This window comes from Bufo bufo, chromosome 3, assembly GCF_905171765.1.
Source record: "Bufo bufo chromosome 3, aBufBuf1.1, whole genome shotgun sequence".
In the NCBI taxonomy this organism is placed as follows: Eukaryota; Metazoa; Chordata; class Amphibia; order Anura; family Bufonidae; genus Bufo; species Bufo bufo.
Window position 1 is genome coordinate 29,658,504 of NC_053391.1, and position 22,936 is coordinate 29,681,439.

Sequence of the window (22,936 nt, forward strand, 5' to 3'; positions counted from 1 at the left end):
TTCCCTCTGATAGGCTTCAGACTTAGTGCCTTTAGCCTATTAAAGGCCTGCGCGGGCCGGCTCAGTGACGTCATCATCATCACACTGCCTGAGCGCAGGACACAGGCTGAAAGAGGCCTGCAGCACATCACTGACATCCACATGGAGGAAAGTATTAGTATTGATTTTTTTTCATTTGGCACCATGCTGTTGGGCCACTATGGGGAAAGGGGGGGAGGAGCACTATGGAGGCATCTACTGGAGCGCACTATATAGGGGCATTTTATACTAGTACACATTATGGGGGGCACTATGGGGAAGCGGGAGAGGAGCACTATGGAGGCATCTACTGGAGCGCACAATATAGGGGCATTTTATACTAGTACACATTATGGGGGGCACTATGGGGAAGGGGGAGAGGAGCACTATGGAGGCATCTACTGGAGCGCACTATATAGGGGCATTTTATACTGGCACACATTATGGAGGGCACTATGGGGAAGGGGGGGAGGAGCACTATGGAGGCATCTACTGGAGCGCACTATATAGGGGCATTTTATACTAGTACACATTATGGGGGGCACTATGGGGAAGGGGGAGAGGAGCACTATGGAGGCATCTACTGGAGCGCACTATATAGGGGCATTTTATACTGGCACACATTATGGAGGGCACTATGGGGAAGGGGGGAGAGGAGCACTATGGAGGCATCTACTGGAGCGCACTATATAGGGGCATTTTATACTGGCACACATTATGGAGGGCACTATGGGGAAGGGGGAGAGGAGCACTATGGGGGCATCTACTGGAGCGCACTATATGGGGACATTTTATACTGGCACACATTATGGAGGGCACTATGGGGAAGGGGGGAGATGAGCACTATGGAGGCATCTACTGGAGCGCACTATATAGGGGCATTTTTACTGGCAGAATTTCCTCATGCTTTGCGGTAGCGAATCAATTTTCCCTGAAAGGCGGTAAAATATAAAAAAAAATCATACTTAACTCATTTGTTTGAGTGCGAAGAGCCGTCCGCCGTCATCTTGATTAAAGATCTCACACAAAATCCTATGCGCGGTGACATATGACGTCATCACAGGCCACGCAAGATTTCGCACTAGATATTCAAGCAAGATGGCGGCGGGCTACTCTATGCGATCAAATGGATGAGGTAAGTATAGTTTTTTTTTTTTTTTTACAATGTAATATTGCTGAGATGAGCTATGAACGCGGCAAGGGGTACAATGATGGGGAGCAGCGCAATCGGAGAAAGGCTAAGTGCACCCCTGCCACTACGCCGGTCTAATCGCACTCTAAAATACAGTTGAGCATGAGAAATGACCCCCAGTATGGAGATAAGGACTGCCCATAATTTTATCTCACCAACAATATCTTCTTACTTTCAGATGTGGTGCAGGTGAGAAGAGGTCGGCCGGTTGTCCTACACTGTGAGGCTGATCCTGGAGACACATTGCTATCAGTTATCTGGAAGTGTCGTCTATATAATTCATCCTGTTTAATATCATATAAAATAGAGGATGACAATACAAAGGCATCATACAGCTCCTGCAGTACAAGGATGAGAAGTGACCGATTATCACTGAGCATCAGTAACGCTGAAGTATCTGATGAAGGGGATTATACTTGTGAGGTTGTAAATGCCATAGACATTGTCGTTACATACAAATTACTACAAGTATTAGGTGAGTTGTAAGGTTTATCATTTATAGGACCTCATTATGTTGTATGTCTGTAGCATCCTGAGTTAGGTGTGTCAAGCAGAAGAAGTATCTGATGAAGGATATTATATTTGTGAGGTTGTATATGCCATGAAAAAATTCTTCAGATACAAAGTACTACAAGTATTAGGTGATTAAGAACATGTATTAAGCAAATATATTGCTGCATTTGTGGGAGGGGAGGCTGATTACAAGGCTAATTACACACACCTGTGGGCCCAGGATGGCTGATTACTAGGCTATTTATAGGCACCTGTGGGCCCAGGCTGACTGATTACTAGGCTGATTATACGCACCTGTGGGCCCAGGCTGGCTGATTACTAAGCTGATTATACGCACCTGTGGGCCCAGGCTGGCCGATTACTAGGCTATTTATAGGCACCTGTGGGCCCAGGCTGGCTGATTACTAAGCTGCTTATACGCACCTGTGGGCCCAGGCTGGCTGATTACTAGGCTGATTATACGCACCTGTGGGCCCAGGCTGGCTGATTACTAGGCTATTTATAGGCACCTGTGGGCCCAGGCTGGCTGATTACTAGGCTATTTATAGGCACCTGTGGGCCCAGGCTGACGATGATTCCGCTGATTTCACTACCTCTGGCTCAGCCCTAGGATACAGCAGCATGGTGGGGAGGCTCCTTACGGCTGGGCGACGGCATTAGAGTCTCTCACGCATGGCTCCGCCATTAAAGTCTCTCACGTATGGCTTCTCCCTTTTAGTGTCACATATGACTCCGCCATTAGAGTCTCTCACGCATGGCTCCGCCATTAGAGTCTCTCACGTATGGCTTCTCCCTTTTAGTGTCACACATGACTCCGCCATTAGAGTCTCTCACGCATGGCTTAGCCATTAGAGTCTCTCACGTATGGCTTCTCCCTTTTAGTGTCACATATGACTCTGCCATTAGAGTCTCTCACGCATGGCTTCTCCCTTTTAGTGTTACATATGACTCCGCCATTAGAGTCTCTCACGCATGGCTTAGCCATTAGAGTCTCTCACGCATGGCTTCTCCATTTTTGTGTTACACGTATGATTCCGCCATTAGTCTCTCATGCATGGCTTCTCCGTTTTAGTGTTGCACATATGACTCCGCCATTAGTCTCTCGCGCACGGCTTCACCCCTTTTAGTGTTACACATCTGACTCCGCCATTAGTCTCTCACGCATGGCTCCTCCCTTTCAGTGTTACACATGTCTCTGCCATTAGAGTCTCTCACGCATGGCTCCGCCATTAGAGTCTCTCACGTATGGCTTCTCCGTTTAAATTTTACACACAACAACGCCATTCGAGGCCGGCTGCGTGGTCCCACAACAAGTAAGTTCCATGTCTTTTTCTGCCTTCAGACCCGCTCGCATGGCTCGGTTATCTGTGGCTCGCAATACAATTTTCTTGTGGTGGCTCGCACGTGTGACTTGTGCCATTAGAGTCTCACTCACGTTATTGTTTTCCCTGACTTTTATTTTCTAGGTTGTTGGGTTTTCATTGTTTTCTTTATAAGCAGTCATCCCAAGCCTTTGCGGACATCATCTTCTCCCAGGCATGCTTACTTCATCTACAAACTCGGGCTGAGGGTGTTGGTGTCCGGCCTAAGTCCTGGGTATCGGTCCATCTTCCAGTAGGAGGTACAGTAATAAGGCGCAGTTTACGAAGTCTGTCATGTCTTCTGACACGACAAGTCCTATCACGACTACAGGCGCAGCATACACAGTTTATCACGACCTTAAGCATTTTCTGTCACAACTGCAGGTATTGTGTACGTTCTGTCCTTATTACAGGCAACATTAGCTCGTTAATCGAAATAGCCATGTATTCCTGTGGATGGTTCCCCAGGCCTGGTGAGTTTACACATTTCACTTAATTTACTACTACAGTAAGACGGCAGACACCATGTTCTGACTTTTTGGCCCTTAATAGGAAGTGTGGCCTGGGGAATAAGTAGAGGTAAAGTATTTTGCCACCAGGAACAGTTGGTGCCCGATCAGGGCCCTTGGCGGATGGTTGAAATTCATCTAGGCCCTTCCAACAGATTCACCATTGTTTGTTTCAGTCTGCAGCTCTCAGGATTCAGACCTTCTCGTAATATGGTCATATGTTAGTCAACATAGGAGTAAATCGTTTCTGGTTACCGGCCACTCTTTCAATTGCATCAGCATTAACCATCTCCAAGAATGATGTGGCGGTACACATGACAAAGAGGTAAGGTAGATGGAAGTCACTGTGATATATACGGTATATTCCGCACCTCCATCGTGAAAGGTCTTTTCTGTTCAAAATCGGGTGTCCTAACGGTATGCATATATTTACTCTAAACAAGGACTGCTCTTTTTGGCCCCTTTAGGCTGCCCTACCACGGCAGTCATGGCATAATTCTACTGCTTGTTGTAGATAGGGGTTAGATTAGGTTAGGTTCACCTTTCTGATAGCCTACCCGACCACAAGTATTAAGCAAATATATTGCTGCATTTGTGGGAGGGGAGGCTGATTACAAGGCTAATTACACGCACCTGTGGGCCCAGGCTGGCTGATTACTAAGCTGATTACACGCACCTGTGGGCCCAGGCTGGCTGATTACTAAGCTGATTACACGCACCTGTGGGCCCAGGCTGGCTGATTACTAAGCTGATTACACGCACCTGTGGGCCCAGGCTGGCTGATTACTAAGCTGATTATACGCACCTGTGGGCCCAGGCTGGCTGATTACTAAGCTGATTATACGCACCTGTGGGCCCAGGCTGGCTGATTACTAGGCTATTTATAGGCACCTGTGGGCCCAGGCTGATGATGATTCAGCTGATTTCACCCACCCACCCACACCTTCTTGCAGTCACTTCACATTAGGGTGGCCCCCTTTAGGCTGCCCTACCACGGCAGTCATGGCATAATTCTACTGCTTGTTGTATATAGGGGTTAGATTAGGTTAGGTTCACCTTTCTGATAGCCTATCCGACCACAAATACTATTGATTTTACCATTAGGTTGATATTGAAGTGTTCATGTTATATATATAATAATAATATTTTATCCATTTCTATGAACGATTCCCATTGCTTCTGTTTTTTCTATGCTTTTTTCCCATGAAATTTAAAAAGGTTGTCTCACCTCATGCATGCGATATGCAACCAATGGGACCTGCAGCTATCTCTAGAACGGAGCCCACAAAGTGAAGTAGAGAGCACTGTGCATGCTCGGCCGCCCTCCATTCATTGCTATGGCACTGCCAAAATTAGGAGTGCACTGCCTCGGCTATTTCTGTCAGCCCCATAGGAGTGAATGGAGCTGTGGTTGCGCGTGTGCGGTGCACTTCCTAATCATTTCTATGGAACTTCCGAAAATAGCTGAGCGCTCTGGCTTAAAAGATATATGTGGGTAGCGCAGCTGGTGTTTTCCTGCATTTCATGCAACAGTTTGACTAGCCGTAGCCACCTCAACAGAGCCAAAGGTAATCCATGGCATAAGTGTCAAAGGGAAAGGATACAACTCTTCCTGTCTACAGTGAAGATGCATAACCACTAGAGACGAGCGAAGTTTTAAAAAAATTGATTTGGTCGCTTTACTGAATTTTTCCCCAAAAATTTGCTTTGATCAGAATTAATTTGTCACGAAGCACATTAAATCAGGTCTATCTCGGTCTGCAGTTGAAATTTAGTTAGAATGTATCTCTATTTACATCACTTGTCAGTGCATAGATAGTCCTTTCTGGTAGCAAAAGAGTTACTGTGCATCTGAATGACAATCAGGTCACATATATGACAGTGCACATCATGGAGCAGGCCACCAACATTCCTACAGTAGCTAACCACCAGCTAAGCAAACAAAAAAAAAATGCATGCAGCTGCCTTAGGTAAAGCAAAAAAAATAATAGACAGCATGCCCCTGCAGGTGTCACAATGACTATTTAATGGAACAAAATAAGGACATGGAGGCAGCACCATGGGTTAGCTGAAAACCACACCAGGACTACTCCAGGAGGTAGTGGCCTGGTGGTTCTCCAGCAGCAAAGTCCAAATTCCTGTATTACGGGTTAAAGGGTGAATACCAGTAAACTACCAGGTTAACGCCCTTATGTTTAGCCAAAAACTGTTCTGCTGCTGCTCCCAAATAAAGAGAGAATTTTTGGACACATGTTCAGAACAAGCCACTGCATCTTCCAATACTATTGTGTGTGTATAAACACTGTCAGGCATCTGCAACTAATAAGAGACAATTATTATTTATTTATTTTTTTTATTTAAAAAAGCATAACAAATGTGATGGTCCGTGAATTTTTGAACACTGTAGGGTAGATTTATCAAAACCAGTGTAAAGGAAAACTGGCTTAGTTGCCCATAGCAAGCAATCACATTCCACCTTTCATTTTTCAGAGCTCCTTTGGAAAATGAAAGGTACAGTCCAGAGAGACCTGAAAGTGGCAGATACCAATTTTCAGGTCATTTGGAGTCCTTTCAGTTTGAGTCAAATTTATACATATCCAAATCAAATTTTTGACCCACTGTGTGTTTACAACCATCAAGATTTCTGTGCCTCCTTGTGAAGAAAATAAGGACTACTGTTGCTCACTACTTTCTGTGATCATTCTTAGGGGAATTCTATGACGTACACATGGACACAAAATGGATTTTAACAGCCACGGTGTCATGATTCAAGTGTGGATGATTCATATTTGACTTAGGGCTACAGGGAGTGCAGAATTATTAGGCAAATGAGTATTTTGACCACATCATCCTCTTTATGCATGTTGTCTTACTCCAAGCTGTATAGGCTCGAAAGCCTACTACCAATTAAGCATATTAGGTGATGTGCATCTCTGTAATGAGAAGGGGTGTGGTCTAATGACATCAACACCCTATATCAGGTGTGCATAATTATTAGGCAACTTCCTTTCCTTTGGCAAAATGGGTCAAAAGAAAGACTTGACAGGCTCAGAAAAGTCAAAAATAGTGAGATATCTTGCAGAGGGATGCAGCACTCTTAAAATTGCAAAGCTTCTGAAGCGTGATCATCGAACAATCAAGCGTTTCATTCAAAATAGTCAACAGGGTCGCAAGAAGCGTGTGGAAAAACCAAGGCGCAAAATAACTGCCCATTAACTGAGAAAAGTCAAGCGTGCAGCTGCCAAGATGCCACTTGCCACCAGTTTGGCCATATTTCAGAGCTGCAACATCACTGGAGTGCTCAAAAGCACAAGGTGTGCAATACTCAGAGACATGGCCAAGGTAAGAAAGGCTGAAAGACGACCACCACTGAACAAGACACACAAGCTGAAACGTCAAGACTGGGCCAAGAAATATCTCAAGACTGATTTTTCTAAGGTTTTATGGACTGATGAAATGAGAGTGAGTCTTGATGGGCCAGATGGATGGGCCCGTGGCTGGATTGGTAAAGGGCAGAGAGCTCCAGTCCGACTCAGACGCCAGCAAGGTGGAGGTGGAGTACTGGTTTGGGCTGGTATCATCAAAGATGAGCTTGTGGGGCCTTTTCGGGTTGAGGATGGAGTCAAGCTCAACTCCCAGTCCTACTGCCAGTTTCTGGAAGACACCTTCTTCAAGCAGTGGTACAGGAAGAAGTCTGCATCCTTCAAGAAAAACATGATTTTCATGCAGGACAATGCTCCATCACACGCGTCCAAGTACTCCACAGCGTGGCTGGCAAGAAAGGGTATAAAAGAAGAAAATCTAATGACATGGCCTCCTTGTTCACCTGATCTGAACCCCATTGAGAACCTGAGGTCCATCATCAAATGTGAGATTTACAAGGAGGGAAAACAGTACACCTCTCTGAACAGTGTCTGGGAGGCTGTGGTTGCTGCTGCACGCAATGTTGATGGTGAACAGATCAAAACACTGACAGAATCCATGGATGGCAGGCTTTTGAGTGTCCTTGCAAAGAAAGGTGGCTATATTGGTCACTGATTTGTTTTTGTTTTGTTTTTTTTTGTTGTTTTTTTAATATTTTTTTATTTTATTTTAGAAATCATAATATTAATACATAAACCAATATTAATCACATCGGTATACATAGTATAACAATCATAAACATCATTATAAACAAATTATACAAATCATCCTACGTTCATACCTCAAAAAGTGGAAAATCTAAGTATATCCCCCCCCCACCCCATAGGCTGTCGTCCACTCCATTCAATTAAATATATAATAATATCATTAAGTATAGCTACGTAGCTATGCATGTAACTCTCCGTTTCCTTTCAATATCCTCATATATTCTGATTTGTTGAAGGTATATACCCCACTCCCCTGTCGAGGGCGGGGAGACAGAACCCCAATACTTAACCAATATAGCTTTCGCCACCATCAATCCCCTCATCCAAAACCCGTCTGACCTGGGGCGGAACTTCCATTTCTGAGCCATAATCACCAAATATCACTATCAAGATCCCCGGGTTATAGTTCATTGAAGACTCCTTTTGTAGGGAAAAGAACACCTCATCCCAATATTTTCTTATTTTGCTGCAGCTCCAAAGCAAATGGACATAGTTCGCATTGAGATATCCACATTTTGGGCAGCAACAATCCCGATCTTTATTTTGGGGAAATTTTCCTTGGGTTTTGTTTTTGAATGTCAGAAATGTATATTTGTGAATGTTGAGATGTTATATTGGTTTCACTGGTAAAAATAAATAATTGAAATGGGTATATATTTGTTTTTTGTTAAGTTGCCTAATAATTATGCACAGTAATAGTCACCTGCACACACAGATATCCCCCTAAAATAGCTAAAACTAAAAACAAACTAAAAACTACTTCCAAAAATATTCAGCTTTGATATTAATGAGTTTTTTGGGTTCATTGAGAACATGGTTGTTGTTCAATAATAACATTAATCCTCAAAAATACAACTTGCCTAATAATTCTGCACTCCCTGCACGTCTAGTGTGAACTTAGGTTCCCCCTAGTATTCACCATTTCACAATTTTACAGGGATCTGGACTCCACTGCAGGAAAAACACCAAGTCACTGACTCTTTGAGTAGCTTCTGTTCAGTGACCTTTGACTATGGAGTTTAAGAGAAACTGATGAATGACAATAAAGGGACAGACAAAATGTAGTTAGGAACAAGCTGAGGTCGGTGTAGTACCTCAGACCTGGGGTTACTACAAATTGTATATTGTTGTATATTATATATTCTATAGTTTGCTTCTGATCGTAGTTCCTAGCAAGGAATGGACGGCAAAGGTTGTCAAGTAAGAAGGATAACCACTCTGTTCCTCCCATCTTGTTAGGCATGGGCTGGTCCTGCTCCCTGCCAAGAGGTGGAGTTCCTGAGTAACCCCAGGGAGGAGAGGAAGCACACCGCCTGAGCTCCTGCTCCTGTTACAAATTCTCCAGAGAGGATTACTCCAATTGTCCTCAAGCCTTGAGGTTCCAGACAGCACTGTGAACTGCTACCAGCAGCAAGACACTGCTGCAAGGTGTGGGATTACAGCCAAGCCACCCATCACCAAAGTACTACTAGACCATTATCATCTAAGTGCGTAAATGCCACCAACCAACCTGGCCTCATATCTTTGCTGGTCCCAGAGAGGATTTGCACTTGAAATACATAACGTAGCAGCAGGATTCAAGTTCTATGTTGTACTTAGTAAAAATAAAAAATAAAGACTTTGTTATGTTTAACTCTGTCCTTCTTCTTTAGTTCAATAATTCCACATCACTGATCCCCAGGGAGCAATGACCTGAGGGAATTCACCATGATACAACCCTTCATCAGGGCTATTACCAATTCTTTCCTCTATATGAGATCCTCAGGGGGTCGCTGCATCAGGACGGGCAGAGTTCATACAATCCAGTTAATAGGCCAAATATCAGGGTCGGCAGCTCAGGATCAATACAAGATTCAGCCAGAGGTCAGGTCAGGCAGCAAAGGTTCAAATCCAGTTAACAGGCAGAGATTAGGTATAAAGATCAAATTGTATACAATTTACCTTCACAGTGAACTCACAAGCTACAATGCCTATTGCTGAGGCATCCTCCCAAAAAAGAAATTGCCCTAAATACCCAGAGAAGGCTCATCCATAGGCTGGCGAATTAGGATTCTTGTGCCGGCCCTTTAAGAGCCTGAGGGAACACTTGCACTCTACTGGTGGAGAGAGGCACTGCATGGAAGAAGAAGGCTTCAGCCAGTGTGGAGTGTATGAAGAAGAACTACTCCAGCAGCTGGGCCTGCTGGGAAAGAGCAAAGAGAGACTGGTAGTCTTGGACCACCAGGAAAACAGATTGGGTGGACAGGTCCTCACAGCCATGACTGCTGGGAGCAGGGAAATGCTGAAGGGCATGGACCACCAGTGTCACACAGGGACCGATTGTGAGCTTAAAGTGACCCTGGAAAATAATTCTAAAAGTGGCCCTGTGTCGTAGGTGGGTCTAAATTTGCCCCAGATGTGGCCAATAAAGGCAAAAGAAATAAGAGCGCTATTATATCATGTGACCAGGAAGAGGGTGTGGCTTGTCCATAGACTGTGTGCATTCTAAAGTGATGTCTGTATGGTTGAAGAGCAGAACTGGTAACTCAACAACTGGTGTACTGAATAGTTATTGGGGCAGACTTCCTCATGACATCATACCTTCTCCCTGTAGAGTCAATGACCAAGCCGCCCCTGTTACCAACAGATTGGGTGGCAGCTCATTAGTAATCGATAGCCTTCATTTTCAGCTCAGCCGTCTACATTTCTAAAATTAAACAGTGACGGATCTTCAGAGTGCGGAGCCGTTGGTGGGAATCCACCTGCAGAAATCTCCTGGATCCCACATTCAGATAACATAACCACTACAATACTGGAAGAGCCGGACCAGACGAGGACAGTGGTCAGCACCGTCCGTACAGAGGGACTGAACGAGGCATCAGTGACGTGTGTCGTATCTCATCCAACGTTTCTGACTCCATGGACAGGAGTCATATCACTGAATGGTAAGGGTATATGCTTGTGAGTCTATATGTCACTCCATGAAATATTTTATGCTATAATTTCACACAAAAAAATGATAGAGGAGGAACAGAAAATAGTTGTTCCTTTATATTTTTTTCCGAGTGTGAGTAAAGTTTAGGGGATCGGTGGGACATAGCAAGCATAGCCCACTCATGTCTGTTTAATATGACTGTCGCCAATCTGTAAAACAATGAAGGATGTTTTATAAAACTTTCTTATATGAGTCTTAGGAGCAGGGAGGTATTTACAGTTCACTCTGCCCTAGGCACCAAGGCTGAATATGGACCATTTAAAGACCCATTGAGGCTCCATAACTATCACCTTCTGAGGAATCATAACGATAATTGGTTATAACACCGCCATACAGTGACTGGACAGTGACTGGATAACACCACCATACAGTGACTGGAAAATACCACCATACAGTGACTGGATAATACCTCTATACAGTGACTGGATAACACCTACATACAGTGACTGGAAAATACCGCCATACAGTGACTGGACAGTGACTGGATAACACCTCCATACAGTGACTGGAAAATACCGCCATACAGTGACTTGGATAACACCACCATACAGTGACTGGATAATACCGCCATACAGTGACTGGATAATACCACCATACAGTGACTGGATAACACCACCATACAGTGACTGGAAAATACTGCCATACAGAAACTGGATTACACCACCATACAGTGACTGGAAAATACTGCCATACAGAGACTGGATAACACCTCCATACAGTGACTGGATAACACCACCATATAGTGTCTGGATAACACCACCATACAGTGACTGGATAACACCTCCATACAGTGACTGGATAACACCACCATATAGTGTCTGGATAACACCACCATACAGAGACTGGATAACACCTCCATACGGTGACTGGATAACACCACTACATATATTATACAGTCGAGTCCTATTATTCGGACCTCCAGCTAATATCCAGAGTAACCACTGTGTGCAGCACAGACAGCAGCTAGACAGGACCTGGTAGGTTGTCACAGGTATCTGGAGCCATGATGACTACAGTTTATCCCACAGCTGCTAGAGGGGGCATGGAGGAGGATCCATAGAGAGAACATGACGATAGAGGTGATCCCACAAATGCACAGTTGGGTCCAAGTCTGGGGAATTAGGGGGCCAGGGTTGTACTTGGAAGTCTTGGTCTTGCTTCCAACCAATGTCACATATTTCTAGCTTGTGACATTTCGTATTGTGTGACTGGAAGTAGAGATGACCTTGCGGTTCGCCCGGCGGTCGTTTCATGGTGAACTTTGCACATTTATCGAACAGGCGAACATATGGTGATGTCTGCCGGCGCCATATTCTTTCCATTGTGCAGAACTTTGACCCATGACACATCCATCAGGTGGGACAGGACAGTGAATTGAGACGTTTCAGCACATGGACATACCCCCTACCCTATAACAGAACGTGATCTGGCAGCCATTTTACATTCTGTGTTTTGCCAGTGTAGGGAGAGGTTGCTTTGTGGAGCAGGGACAGACTGTTAGGGACACCAAACACTAGCTAATAAGGGCCACAAAAGCCCTTTTAAGGACTGGTATAGGTGTGCTATCGATAGGTGTGACATACTGAGGGGTGTAATATACTTATAATATACTTTCTAACATAGAAAGTATATTATAGTGCATTTGTTTTGTGCAGCAGTTGTGTGTGGTTCTTCTGCCATACCGCAGCTATCCAAACGCTATTGGAACAACTAATTGCAACTGGTGTGCTATACCAGTTGCCCCCCAGAAAATCTGATTGAGGCAGGGGTGTGATATACCTATAATATAATTTAAAGCAGACTGCAAATGTATCTGGAGCGAGTCATCCACCATGCACTGTCACATCTGGTGCTCCCAGGACACCGGCACATGGCTCCGCAGAGTGGGCTTTTTTTTAACTTGTCAGCTGCTGATAATAATGTTGCCATCTGCAGCCTGTGCCGTTAACGCATAAGTTGCGATAAGCCCAACACTCACCTAGGGACGACCACCTTAACCACCTCAGCCCCCAGTGCTTAAACACCCTGAAAGACCAGGCCACTTTTTACACTTCTGACCTACACTACTTTCACCGTTTATTGCTCGGTCATGCAACTTACCACCCAAATGAATTTTACCTCCTTTTCTTCTCACTAATAGAGCTTTCATTTGGTGGTATTTCATTGCTGCTGACATTTTTACTTTTTTTGTTATTAATCGAAATTTAACGATTTTTTTGCAAAAAAATGACATTTTTCACTTTCAGTTGTAAAATTTTGCAAAAAAAACGACATCCATATATAAATTTAGCTCTAAATTTATTGTTCTACATGTCTTTGATAAAAAAAAAATGTTTGGGTAAAAAAAAAATGCTTTGGGTAAAAGTTATAGCGTTTACAAACTATGGTACAAAAATGTGAATTTCCGCTTTTTGAAGCAGCTCTGACTTTCTGAGCACCTGTCATGTTTCCTGAGGTTCTACAATGCCCAGACAGTACAAACACCCCACAAATGACCCCATTTCGGAAAGTACACACCCTAAGGTATTCGCTGATGGGCATAGTGAGTTCATAGAACTTTTTATTTTTTGTCACAAGTTAGCGGAAAATGATGATTTTTTTTTTTTGATTTTTTTTTCTTACAAAGTCTCATATTCCACTAACTTGTGACAAAAAATAAAAACTTCCATGAACTCACTATGCCCATCACGAAATACCTTGGGGTCTCTTCTTTCCAAAATGGGGTCACTTGTGGGGTAGTTATACTGCCCTGGCATTCTAGGGGCCCAAATGTGTGGTAAGGAGTTTGAAATCAAATTCTGTAAAAAATGACGAGTGAAATCCGAAAGGTGCTCTTTGGAATGTGGGCCCCTTTGCCCACCTAGGCTGCAAAAAAGTGTCACACATCTGGTATCTCCGTATTCAGTAGAAGTTGGGGAATGTGTTTTGGGGTGTCATTTTACATATACCCATGCTGGGTGAGATAAATATCTTGGTCAAATGCCAACTTTGTATAAAAAAATGGGAAAAGTTGTCTTTTGCCAAGATATTTCTCTCACCCAGCATGGGTATATGTAAAAAGACACCCCAAAACACATTCCCCAACTTCTCCCGAGTACGGAGATACCAGATGTGTGACACTTTTTTGCAGCCTAGGTGGGCAAAGGGGCCCATATTCCAAAGAGCACCTTTCGGATTTCACTCGTCATTTTTTACAGAATTTGATTTCAAACTCCTTACCACACCTTTGGGCCCCTAGAATGCCAGGGCAGTATAACTACCCCACAAGTGACCCCATTTTGGAAAGAAGAGACCCCAAGGTATTCGCTGATGGGCATAGTGAGTTCATGGAAGTTTTTATTTTTTGTCACAAGTTAGTGGAATATGAGACTTTGTATGAAAAAAAAAAAAAAAAAAAAAATCATCATTTTCCACTAACTTGTGACAAAAAATAAAAAATTCTAGGAACTCGCCATGCCCCTCACGGAATACCTTGGGGTGTCTTCTTTCCAAAATGGGGTCACTTGTGGGGTAGTTATACTGCCCTGGCATTTTCCAGGGGCCCTAATGTGTGGTAAGTAGGTAAATGACCAGTGAAATCCGAAAGGTGCTCTTTGGAATATGGGCCCCTTTGCCCACCTAGGCTGCAAAAAAGTGTCACACATCTGGTATCTCCGTACTCGGGAGAAGTTGGGGAATGTGTTTTGGGGTGTCTTTTTACATATACCCATGCTGGGTGAGAGAAATATCTTGGCAAAAGACAACTTTTCCCATTTTTTTATACAAAGTTGGCATTTGACCAAGATATTTATCTCACCCAGCATGGGTATATGTAAAATGACACCCCAAAACACATTCCCCACCTTCTCCTGAGTACGGAGATACCAGATGTGTGACACTTTTTTGCAGCCTAGGTGGGCAAAGGGGCCCATATTCCAAAGAGCACCTTTCGGATTTCACTCGTCATTTTTTACAGAATTTGATTTCAAACTCCTTACCACACATTTGGGCCCCTAAAATACCAGGGCATTATACCTACCCCACAAGTGACCCCATTTTGGAAAGAATAGACCCCAAGGTATTCGCTGATGGGCATAGTGAGTTCATGGAAGTTTTTATTTTTTGTCACAAGTTAGTGGAATATGAGACTTTGTATGAAAAAAAAAAAAAAAAAAAAAAAATCATCATTTTCCACTAACTTGTGACAAAAAATAAAAAATTCTAGGAACTCGCCATGCCCCTCACGGAATACCTTGGGGTGTCTTCTTTCCAAAATGGGGTCACTTGTGGGGTAGTTATACTGCCCTGGCATTTTCCAGGGGCCCTAATGTGTGGTAAGTAGGTAAATGACCAGTGAAATCCGAAAGGTGCTCTTTGGAATATGGGCCCCTTTGCCCACCTAGGCTGCAAAAAAGTGTCACACATCTGGTATCGCCGTATTCAGGAGAAGGTGGGGAATGTGTTTTGGGGTGTCTTTTTACATATACCCATGCTGGGTGAGAGAAATATCTTGGCAAAAGACAACTTTTCCCATTTTTTTATACAAAGTTGGCATTTGACCAAGATATTTATCTCACCCAGCATGGGTATATGTAAAATGACACCCCAAAACACATTCCCCACCTTCTCCTGAGTACGGAGATACCAGATGTGTGACACTTTTTTGCAGCCTAGATGCGCAAATGGGCCCAAATTCCATTTAGGAGGGCATTTTTAGACATTTGGATACCAGACTTCTTCTCACGCTTTGGGGCCCCTAGAATGCCAGGGCAGTATAAATACCCCACATGTGACCCCATTTTGGAAAGAAGACACCCCAAGGTATTCAATGAGGGGCATGGCGAGTTCATAGAAATTTTTTTTTTTTGGCACAAGTTAGCGGAAATTGATATTTTTTATTTTTTTCTCACAAAGTCTCCCGTTCCGCTAACTTGGGACAAAAATTTCAATCTTTCATGGACTCAATATGCCCCTCACGGAATACCTGGGGGTGTCTTCTTTCCGAAATGGGGTCACATGTGGGGTATTTATACTGCCCTGGCATTCTAGGGGCCCTAAAGCGTGAGAAGAAGTCTGGAATATAAATGTCTAAAAAATTTTACGCATTTGGATTCCGTGAGGGGTATGGTGAGTTCATGTGAGATTTAATTTTTTGTCACAAGTTAGTGGAATATGAGACTTTGTAAGAAAAAAAAATAATAATTCCGCTAACTTGGGCCAAAAAAATGTCTGAATGGAGCCTTACAGGGGGGTGATCAATGACAGGGGGGTTGATCAATGACAGGGGGTTGATCAATGACAGGGGGGTGATCAATGACAGGGGGGGTGATCAATGACAGGGGGGGTGATCAATGACAGGGGGGTGATCAATGACAGGGGGGTGATCAATGACAGGGGGGGTGATCAATGACAGGGGGGGTGATCAATGACAGGGGGGGTGATCAATGACAGGGGGGGTGATCAATGACAGGGGGGGTGATCAATGACAGGGGGGTAATCAATGACAGGGGGGTGATCAGGGAGTCTATATGGGGTGATCACCACAGTCATTGATCATGCCCCTGTAAGGCTTCATTCAGACGTCCGGATGCGTTTTGCGGATCCGATCCATCTATCAGTGGATCCGTAAAAATCATGCGGACGTCTGAATGGAGCTTTACAGGGGGGTAATCAATGACAGGGGGGTGATCAATGACAGGGGGGTGATCAGGGAGTCTATATGGGGTGATAACCACAGTCATTGATCATGCCCCTGTAAGGCTTCATTCAGACGTCCGGATGCGTTTTGCGGATCCGATCCATCTATCAGTGGATCCGTAAAAATCATGCGGACATCTGAATGGAGCTTTACAGGGGGGTGATCAGGGAGTCTATATGGGGTGATCACCACAGTCATTGATCATGCCCCTGTAAGGCTTCATTCAGACGTCCGGATGCGTTTTGCGGATCCGATCCATCTATCAGTGGATCCGTAAAAATCATGCGGACGTCTGAATGGAGCTTTACAGGGGGGTAATCAATGACAGGGGGGTGATCAATGACAGGGGGGTGATCAGGGAGTCTATATGGGGTGATAACCACAGTCATTGATCATGACCCTGTAAGGCTTCATTCAGACGTCCGGATGCGTTTTGCGGATCCGATCCATCTATCAGTGGATCCGTAAAAATCATGCGGACATCTGAATGGAGCTTTACAGGGGGTTGATCAATGACAGGGGGGTATTCAATGACAGGGGGGTGATCAGGGAGTCTATATGGGGTGATCAGGGGTGATTAGGGGTGATCAGGGGCTAATAAGGGGTTAATAAGTGACGGGGGGGGGGGTGTAGTGTAGTGTAGTGGTGCTTGGTGGGACTTTACTGAGCTACCTGTGTCCTCTGGTGGTCGATCCAAACAAATGGGACCACCAGAGGACCAGGTAGCAGGTATATTAGACGCTGTTATCAAAACAGCGTCTAATATACCTGTTAGGGGTTAAAAAAAACACATCTCCAGCCTGCCAGCGAACGATCGCCGCTGGCAGGCTGGAGATCAACTCTCTTACCTTCCGTTCCTGTGAGCGCGCGCGCCTGTGTGCGCGCGTTCACAGGAAATCTCGCGTCTCGCGAGATGACGCGTATATGCGTCCACTCGGAATGAATCAACCACCTCCAGGACGCGTCTGTGCGTACAGCGGTCCGGAGGTGGTTAAGAAGGTACCTGGCCTCCCATCACGAGCCCAGTGGGAGCAACGTCGTCAGAGCCCACAAAGCCACACTCCCGACGCTCCACATCCTGCCTCTTCTACTTCTCCTCTCTCCTCCCATTTGTCCTCCACTCCACCTTCCACCGTGCCTTTGTTGCGTTCATCTGGCACAAGGCAGGCTTCCGTGGCCCAAATGTTCGAGCGTAAAAAAAAAAAAATGATGACGCCGGATAATCCTCTTGCCCAACGGCTGACCGCTGGCTTGTCGGAATTGCTAGCCCGCCAACTACTGCCATATAAATTGGTGGACTCGGAGGCTTTTGGCCACTTTCAACGGCAAGTGAATGTATCTCTGGCACACAGTGTCGGTCCCAAGATACATCTGACCACAGACACATGGTCTAGCAAACACGGGCAGGGAAGGTACATAACTTTTACTGCCCATAATTCATATCCAATGACCGTCTAATATACCTCTAGCCACATAATCACTTGATGTTTTCTGTCAGGTGAATGCCGAATTTTTGGGGCCTGTACTCCCGTAGCCTAAAATAACATTTTTCTAGGCTCCAGAAGGGCACATTTCTAAGAATTTGAATAGTAAATAAAAAGGGGCACACTCGGACTCAGATGGGGGCACTAAATCAACTAAATTTGTACAATTTATTAAAACATATACATATAAAAGATGGCAAATCCCCTAAAAATAGCGACCATACATAAAATAAAATAAATGGCCCTAACAAAAACAGTCCCTATATACCCTGTACTGGCTGTATACCACTTAATGAGCAAGTATTCCGTCTCATGCACCCGTGTACAGCTGCTCCTCTGGCTGTCCAGCATAAAATTTATATCAACTTCGCACTATAATAAGTGCACCAGATGGTGAGTCCCATGTGCCAATACGCTATAATGTAAATAGCCGTTTGCGCTGTAGAGAAACGTGTAATAATTCATCCACTAACATCAATGGCTAGCCAGCTGCATAGGCACAAACTCCAAATGTAGTCCAGTTTATACACGTACTATGTTCATGATCAGTCACTTATAGCAGCTCGAAATTAGTCTCAGCACCAGTGCTCAGTGTATGCACAGCTACCAAACAAACTCCTCGCAAAAGTCAGGTCTTCCCCTTCTTCACTGCGACTCTGCAGCGCTGGTTCCAGGCAGCCGCACACCAGCGGCGTCCCACGTGGTGTGCTAAACCTCAGCGTGGCGTCCCACGTGACCTGGTTACTCTGGAGACCGGATGAAGCTGAAGTGACGTCACTAGTGAGGGACGGCTTTCGCCGGATCCAAATATTCCCGACTTTCTTTCTTTATATATAAAGATATTGTCTCTGCTGGACTGATGAGACACACGCTCACTCCTTACGCCAGATGCGTTTCGAGGTACTGTACAATAAAAATGGCCCCTGATTAAAATACATATTTTTGGGGGGAATTTTTGCAATTGATCCGGGGAATTTTTGCAATTGATCCGCCTGTGGTATGTCACTGTCCATGTTGTGCACTTCTTGTAAGTATTTGGTGGCTGCAAATATGACCTGAAGGTTTTTCAGGTTCACCTGCCATTAAAGTGAATGGGGCCCGCCACGAACTTGCGGTTCGCAAACATTTGATCGCCTTCGCGCGATCGCGTTCGCAATTCGTCCCGGCCGATGTTTGTCCATCACTAACTGTAAGATCCCCTCCGCCCCAGGGAAGACAATCAGCATGGATCGGTGTACGTGATCTGCAAGAATTTTGTCATACCTAAATCAGTTGAGAGTGCCTTCCACATGGATGAGTGGCCTCGAGAATGCTCAAAAATATTCCCCAGACCATAACGCTGCCACCACCAGCTTGAGTTCTTCCAGCAATGGTTGCAGGGTGTTTCTTCTCTGATGTTAAGAATTACTGAGATCCTTTAGTGTGACTACTGATGTACACGTAATTGACATACAGCAGTTACCCTCGGGTTACGTTGGTATCCTGGTAGTTCACTCAACTACGTTTGTTTCATTATTTCTCGTAAAAATAAACTAAAAATATGGCGTGTCTTCTGATGCCGGTCCACTTTAGTCATTGCCCGACTGTAAGACTAGCCAAGAAAAATCTGAGTGGAGTCAACTGGAAATGAATTAGAGCTAATTACCGAGTGAAGCTGTTAAAAAACCTGTTCATATCATATACCCGTCCCCTGGCAGACCTCACTGTTCGTGTCTCGATCCGTAACTTTCTTATGTTTGCTTCTAGGCTTTAAACTTCGACTTGACAACATCGTGAGACTAATTTTCACCATATTTGTCACCATGCTCCTTGCAGGACGTCTTCTGTACCTAAAAATCAAGCGCCAGGTACCAGCACTGCTATTGTATATTATATTAATATAATGGCGGCACATCCCACAGATCTTACTGTGTATTAGCTTACAGTACAATAAACAGGAACATTCTGGACAAAAGCAATTATCACTTGACTCTCTTCATCAGTCCCATACACCTTGAATGGAGTTAATCAGGGGACACAGAGCAGCTATCCCTTATACAGTAGATAGGTGATAATTGGTTATGCCTGGAATACCCCTTTAATGTACAAATGTGATAGAGCTAACATTATTTTACAAATTTACTTCGCATTGACTGTTCTAACTTACTGCATATTATATTATTACAAATATATACAGTATTGGATGCAGTGCTCTGTTCTGCCTGTGGGGGGGGGGCTGATCCTTTCTGGTTGGATGCAGTGCTCTGTTCTGCCTGTGGGGGGAGCAGTAATTCTTTCTGGTTGGATGCAGTGCTCTGTTCAGCCATGCTCTTCTAAAGGGATGTGTAACATAAAGTTCCTGAAAACTAGTTCAAATTTTATAAAAGAGTCTCACATGCCTATTTTATCAGTAATGTCTTCTTAATGTATATAGGAACCACTGGGGCCCCTTCAGTTACCAGGGATTGGTGCAGAGGATGGGTGTGGCATTGGCCCTGATGAGATGTTGTATTACAGTTTTCTCCCTGGGAATCTTTGCAGTAAAAAGGTGGTTTGAAGAATCAGGTCATAAGTAAAAGAATAAAAGTCTCTCTTTACTTGGTGCAGAATAAAATGTATAGTACATCCATCAGCATGAAGTACAAAGTGTAGTTTCTGGCACCAGATGAGAAGGTATGGTGGCTGGCTGTGTGAAAATTTAATGGCACTTGCAGGCACTTGTGGATATACTATAGGTGTCCAATATGATACGGGCTTGATTTTAGCCTGGCATGGATGTTAACTAGGTGATGGGTGTCTGAACCATAGTCCCTCATTGGCAGCAGTGTCTGTAAATCTGTGATCCTGCCGATCACTCTACTGTCTTATCACACTGACGCTTTCTGTAAGCTGTCTTCTGAATTTTGATGATCTCTGTGGAGTGTTGGCCTCACAGGAGAATTGGGGTTCTAGGAGTATGAGCTCTGGCACGTGCTTTTTCTCCCTTTGCTGTCTACTCTGGAATTTACCCTCCTGGCAGGAAGTAGGACCAGCCCACTCCTACCAAGAGGGGAGTAGCTCTGTTCCTTCCAACCATTTCCAACCATTACCTCCCCAGGTATTGCTACCAAGGACGCCAGAAGATTTGAGGTTAAATTTACATTGGGTGTGTTTTTTTTCTGGGGAAGGAAGGGAATTTCTTTATACTTTGAGTTTTGATCATTTATTTTAACAATTTTTTTCTGTCATTTTAAAAATAAAATGCATTTTTTACAGTGTTTTATGCATTTCTACATTATACTGTATGCCCCCATAAAGTATAATTTCCCTTTACGTACACAGACTAATGCCCCCTTATGTGCCTCATACGGTAAATGCCCCCTTATGTACCTACACACAGTATAATGCCCTCTTATGTACCTACACACAGTATAATGCCCTCTTATGTACCTACACACAGTATAATGCCCTCTTATGTACCTACACACAGTATAATGCCCTCTTATGTACCCACACACAGTATAATGCCCTGTTATATACCCACACACAGTATAATGCCCTCTTATGTACTTACACACAGTATAATGCCCTCTTATGTACCCACACACAGTATAATGCCCTCTTATGTACCTACACACAGTATAATGCCCTCTTATGTACCCACACACAGTATAATGCCCTGTTATATACCCACATACAGTATAATGCCCTCTTATGAACCCCCACACAGCATAATGCCCTCACATGATATAATGCCTCATTATTTACCCCATAGAGTGTAATGGCTCCATATGTGCCCTACACGCAAAATAATGTCCCCTTATGTGCCCCCAACGTGAATACTCAGCCACTTTCTCATAATGTTGAATACAATGGTGGAGCGCGGAGTCAACAGTTCCCGGCTTCACCATTCACCCTGCGACTGATGGTTTAGTGCAGGCAGGCGCGATGCAATAGAATCGTCTCACTAGCTTGCCTAGCCACCGGACAGACCAGTTCTCCAAATATGGATCTGATCTGGTCTGTCCAGCCGTGATGACATCACTGTCTCGCGGCTGCCTGCACTAAACCATCAGTCGCAGGGTGAATAGTGGAGCAAGGAGTTGACGACTCCCTGTTCCATCATCGGATTTAACTGTATCCGCGACCTGAAGATGCAGTTGAAACAGATGCTGCTCTATCCGGCCTCAGGTTGTAAATACGGGCTCGATGGCAACCCTATTTGTTATGTCCGAGCCTCCCTACAGTATAATGACTTGCAGATCATCCTGAGTATATTTATCAGGCACTTTCTTTCTCTTAATGGTTTCTTTTGCTGCTTTTATGTCTTTTTCTACAATGCACCGCGCTTTACCTCCATGTCCAATATATCGTAAAAATCAAGAATGTTTTCACCTCCATGTTCTATAATCACTTGTTAAATATAACAATGATTGACTGATGTCTTCTTCATCTTTAAGAAAGAAAATATTCCTGGAAAAGAAAGTATTGAAGCCTGAAGAGAAGGAATATGGAATGACCAGGTGTCAAGGGATTAGATTACCCCGGATGTAGATTATGTGCTTCCGTCTGATTCTTCTTTCATGTTTTTTTCAGTAAATTTTGGTATTTTTCTTCAGTAAAGATCTATAAAGTTTTATGAGGGTTTGGTCATTCAATGCCTTATCATTGGTCAGGAATAGAGTTGAGCGGACACCTGGATGTTCGGGTTCGACCGAACTTCACAAAAAAATTCGAGTTCGGAACCCGAACTTCACCCCGAACCTGAACCCCATTGAAGTCAATGGGGACCCGAACTTTTAAGCACTAAAATGGCTCTAAAAATGTCACGGAAAGGGCTAGAGGGCTACAAATGCCAGCAAAATGTGGTTAAGAGCATGGCAAGTGCTCTGCAAACAAATGTGGATAGGGAAATGACTTCAAATAACATAAAATACATTTAAAAAAAAACTAATAATCTTGATCTAGGAGGACGAGGTCCATATGGAGTAGGAGGTTGAGGAGGCGGTGGATGTGGCGGTGTAGGTGGAAGCGGCGGTGGAGGAGGAGGAGGTAGCCTACACTGTTTTTTTTGTTTTAAATTTATTTATCTTTTTTTAAATTCGGGTACACCCCAAAAC

The 22,936-nt window shown here is 44.2% G+C and overlaps 1 protein-coding gene across 1 annotated transcript; it reads left to right on the plus strand.

Moving 5' to 3' along the window:
• The first annotated feature begins 1,498 nt into the window (after window positions 1-1,498).
• Window positions 1,499-22,400, plus strand: LOC120994443 (cell surface glycoprotein CD200 receptor 1-B-like). Its single transcript, XM_040423002.1, has 4 exons — window positions 1,499-1,685; window positions 10,393-10,653; window positions 19,605-19,705; window positions 22,277-22,400. Exons 1-4 carry the CDS (start codon window positions 1,562-1,564, stop codon window positions 22,313-22,315), a joined length of 525 nt encoding a protein of 174 aa, XP_040278936.1. The 5' UTR covers window positions 1,499-1,561; the 3' UTR covers window positions 22,316-22,400.
• Window positions 22,401-22,936: the final 536 nt, after the last annotated feature.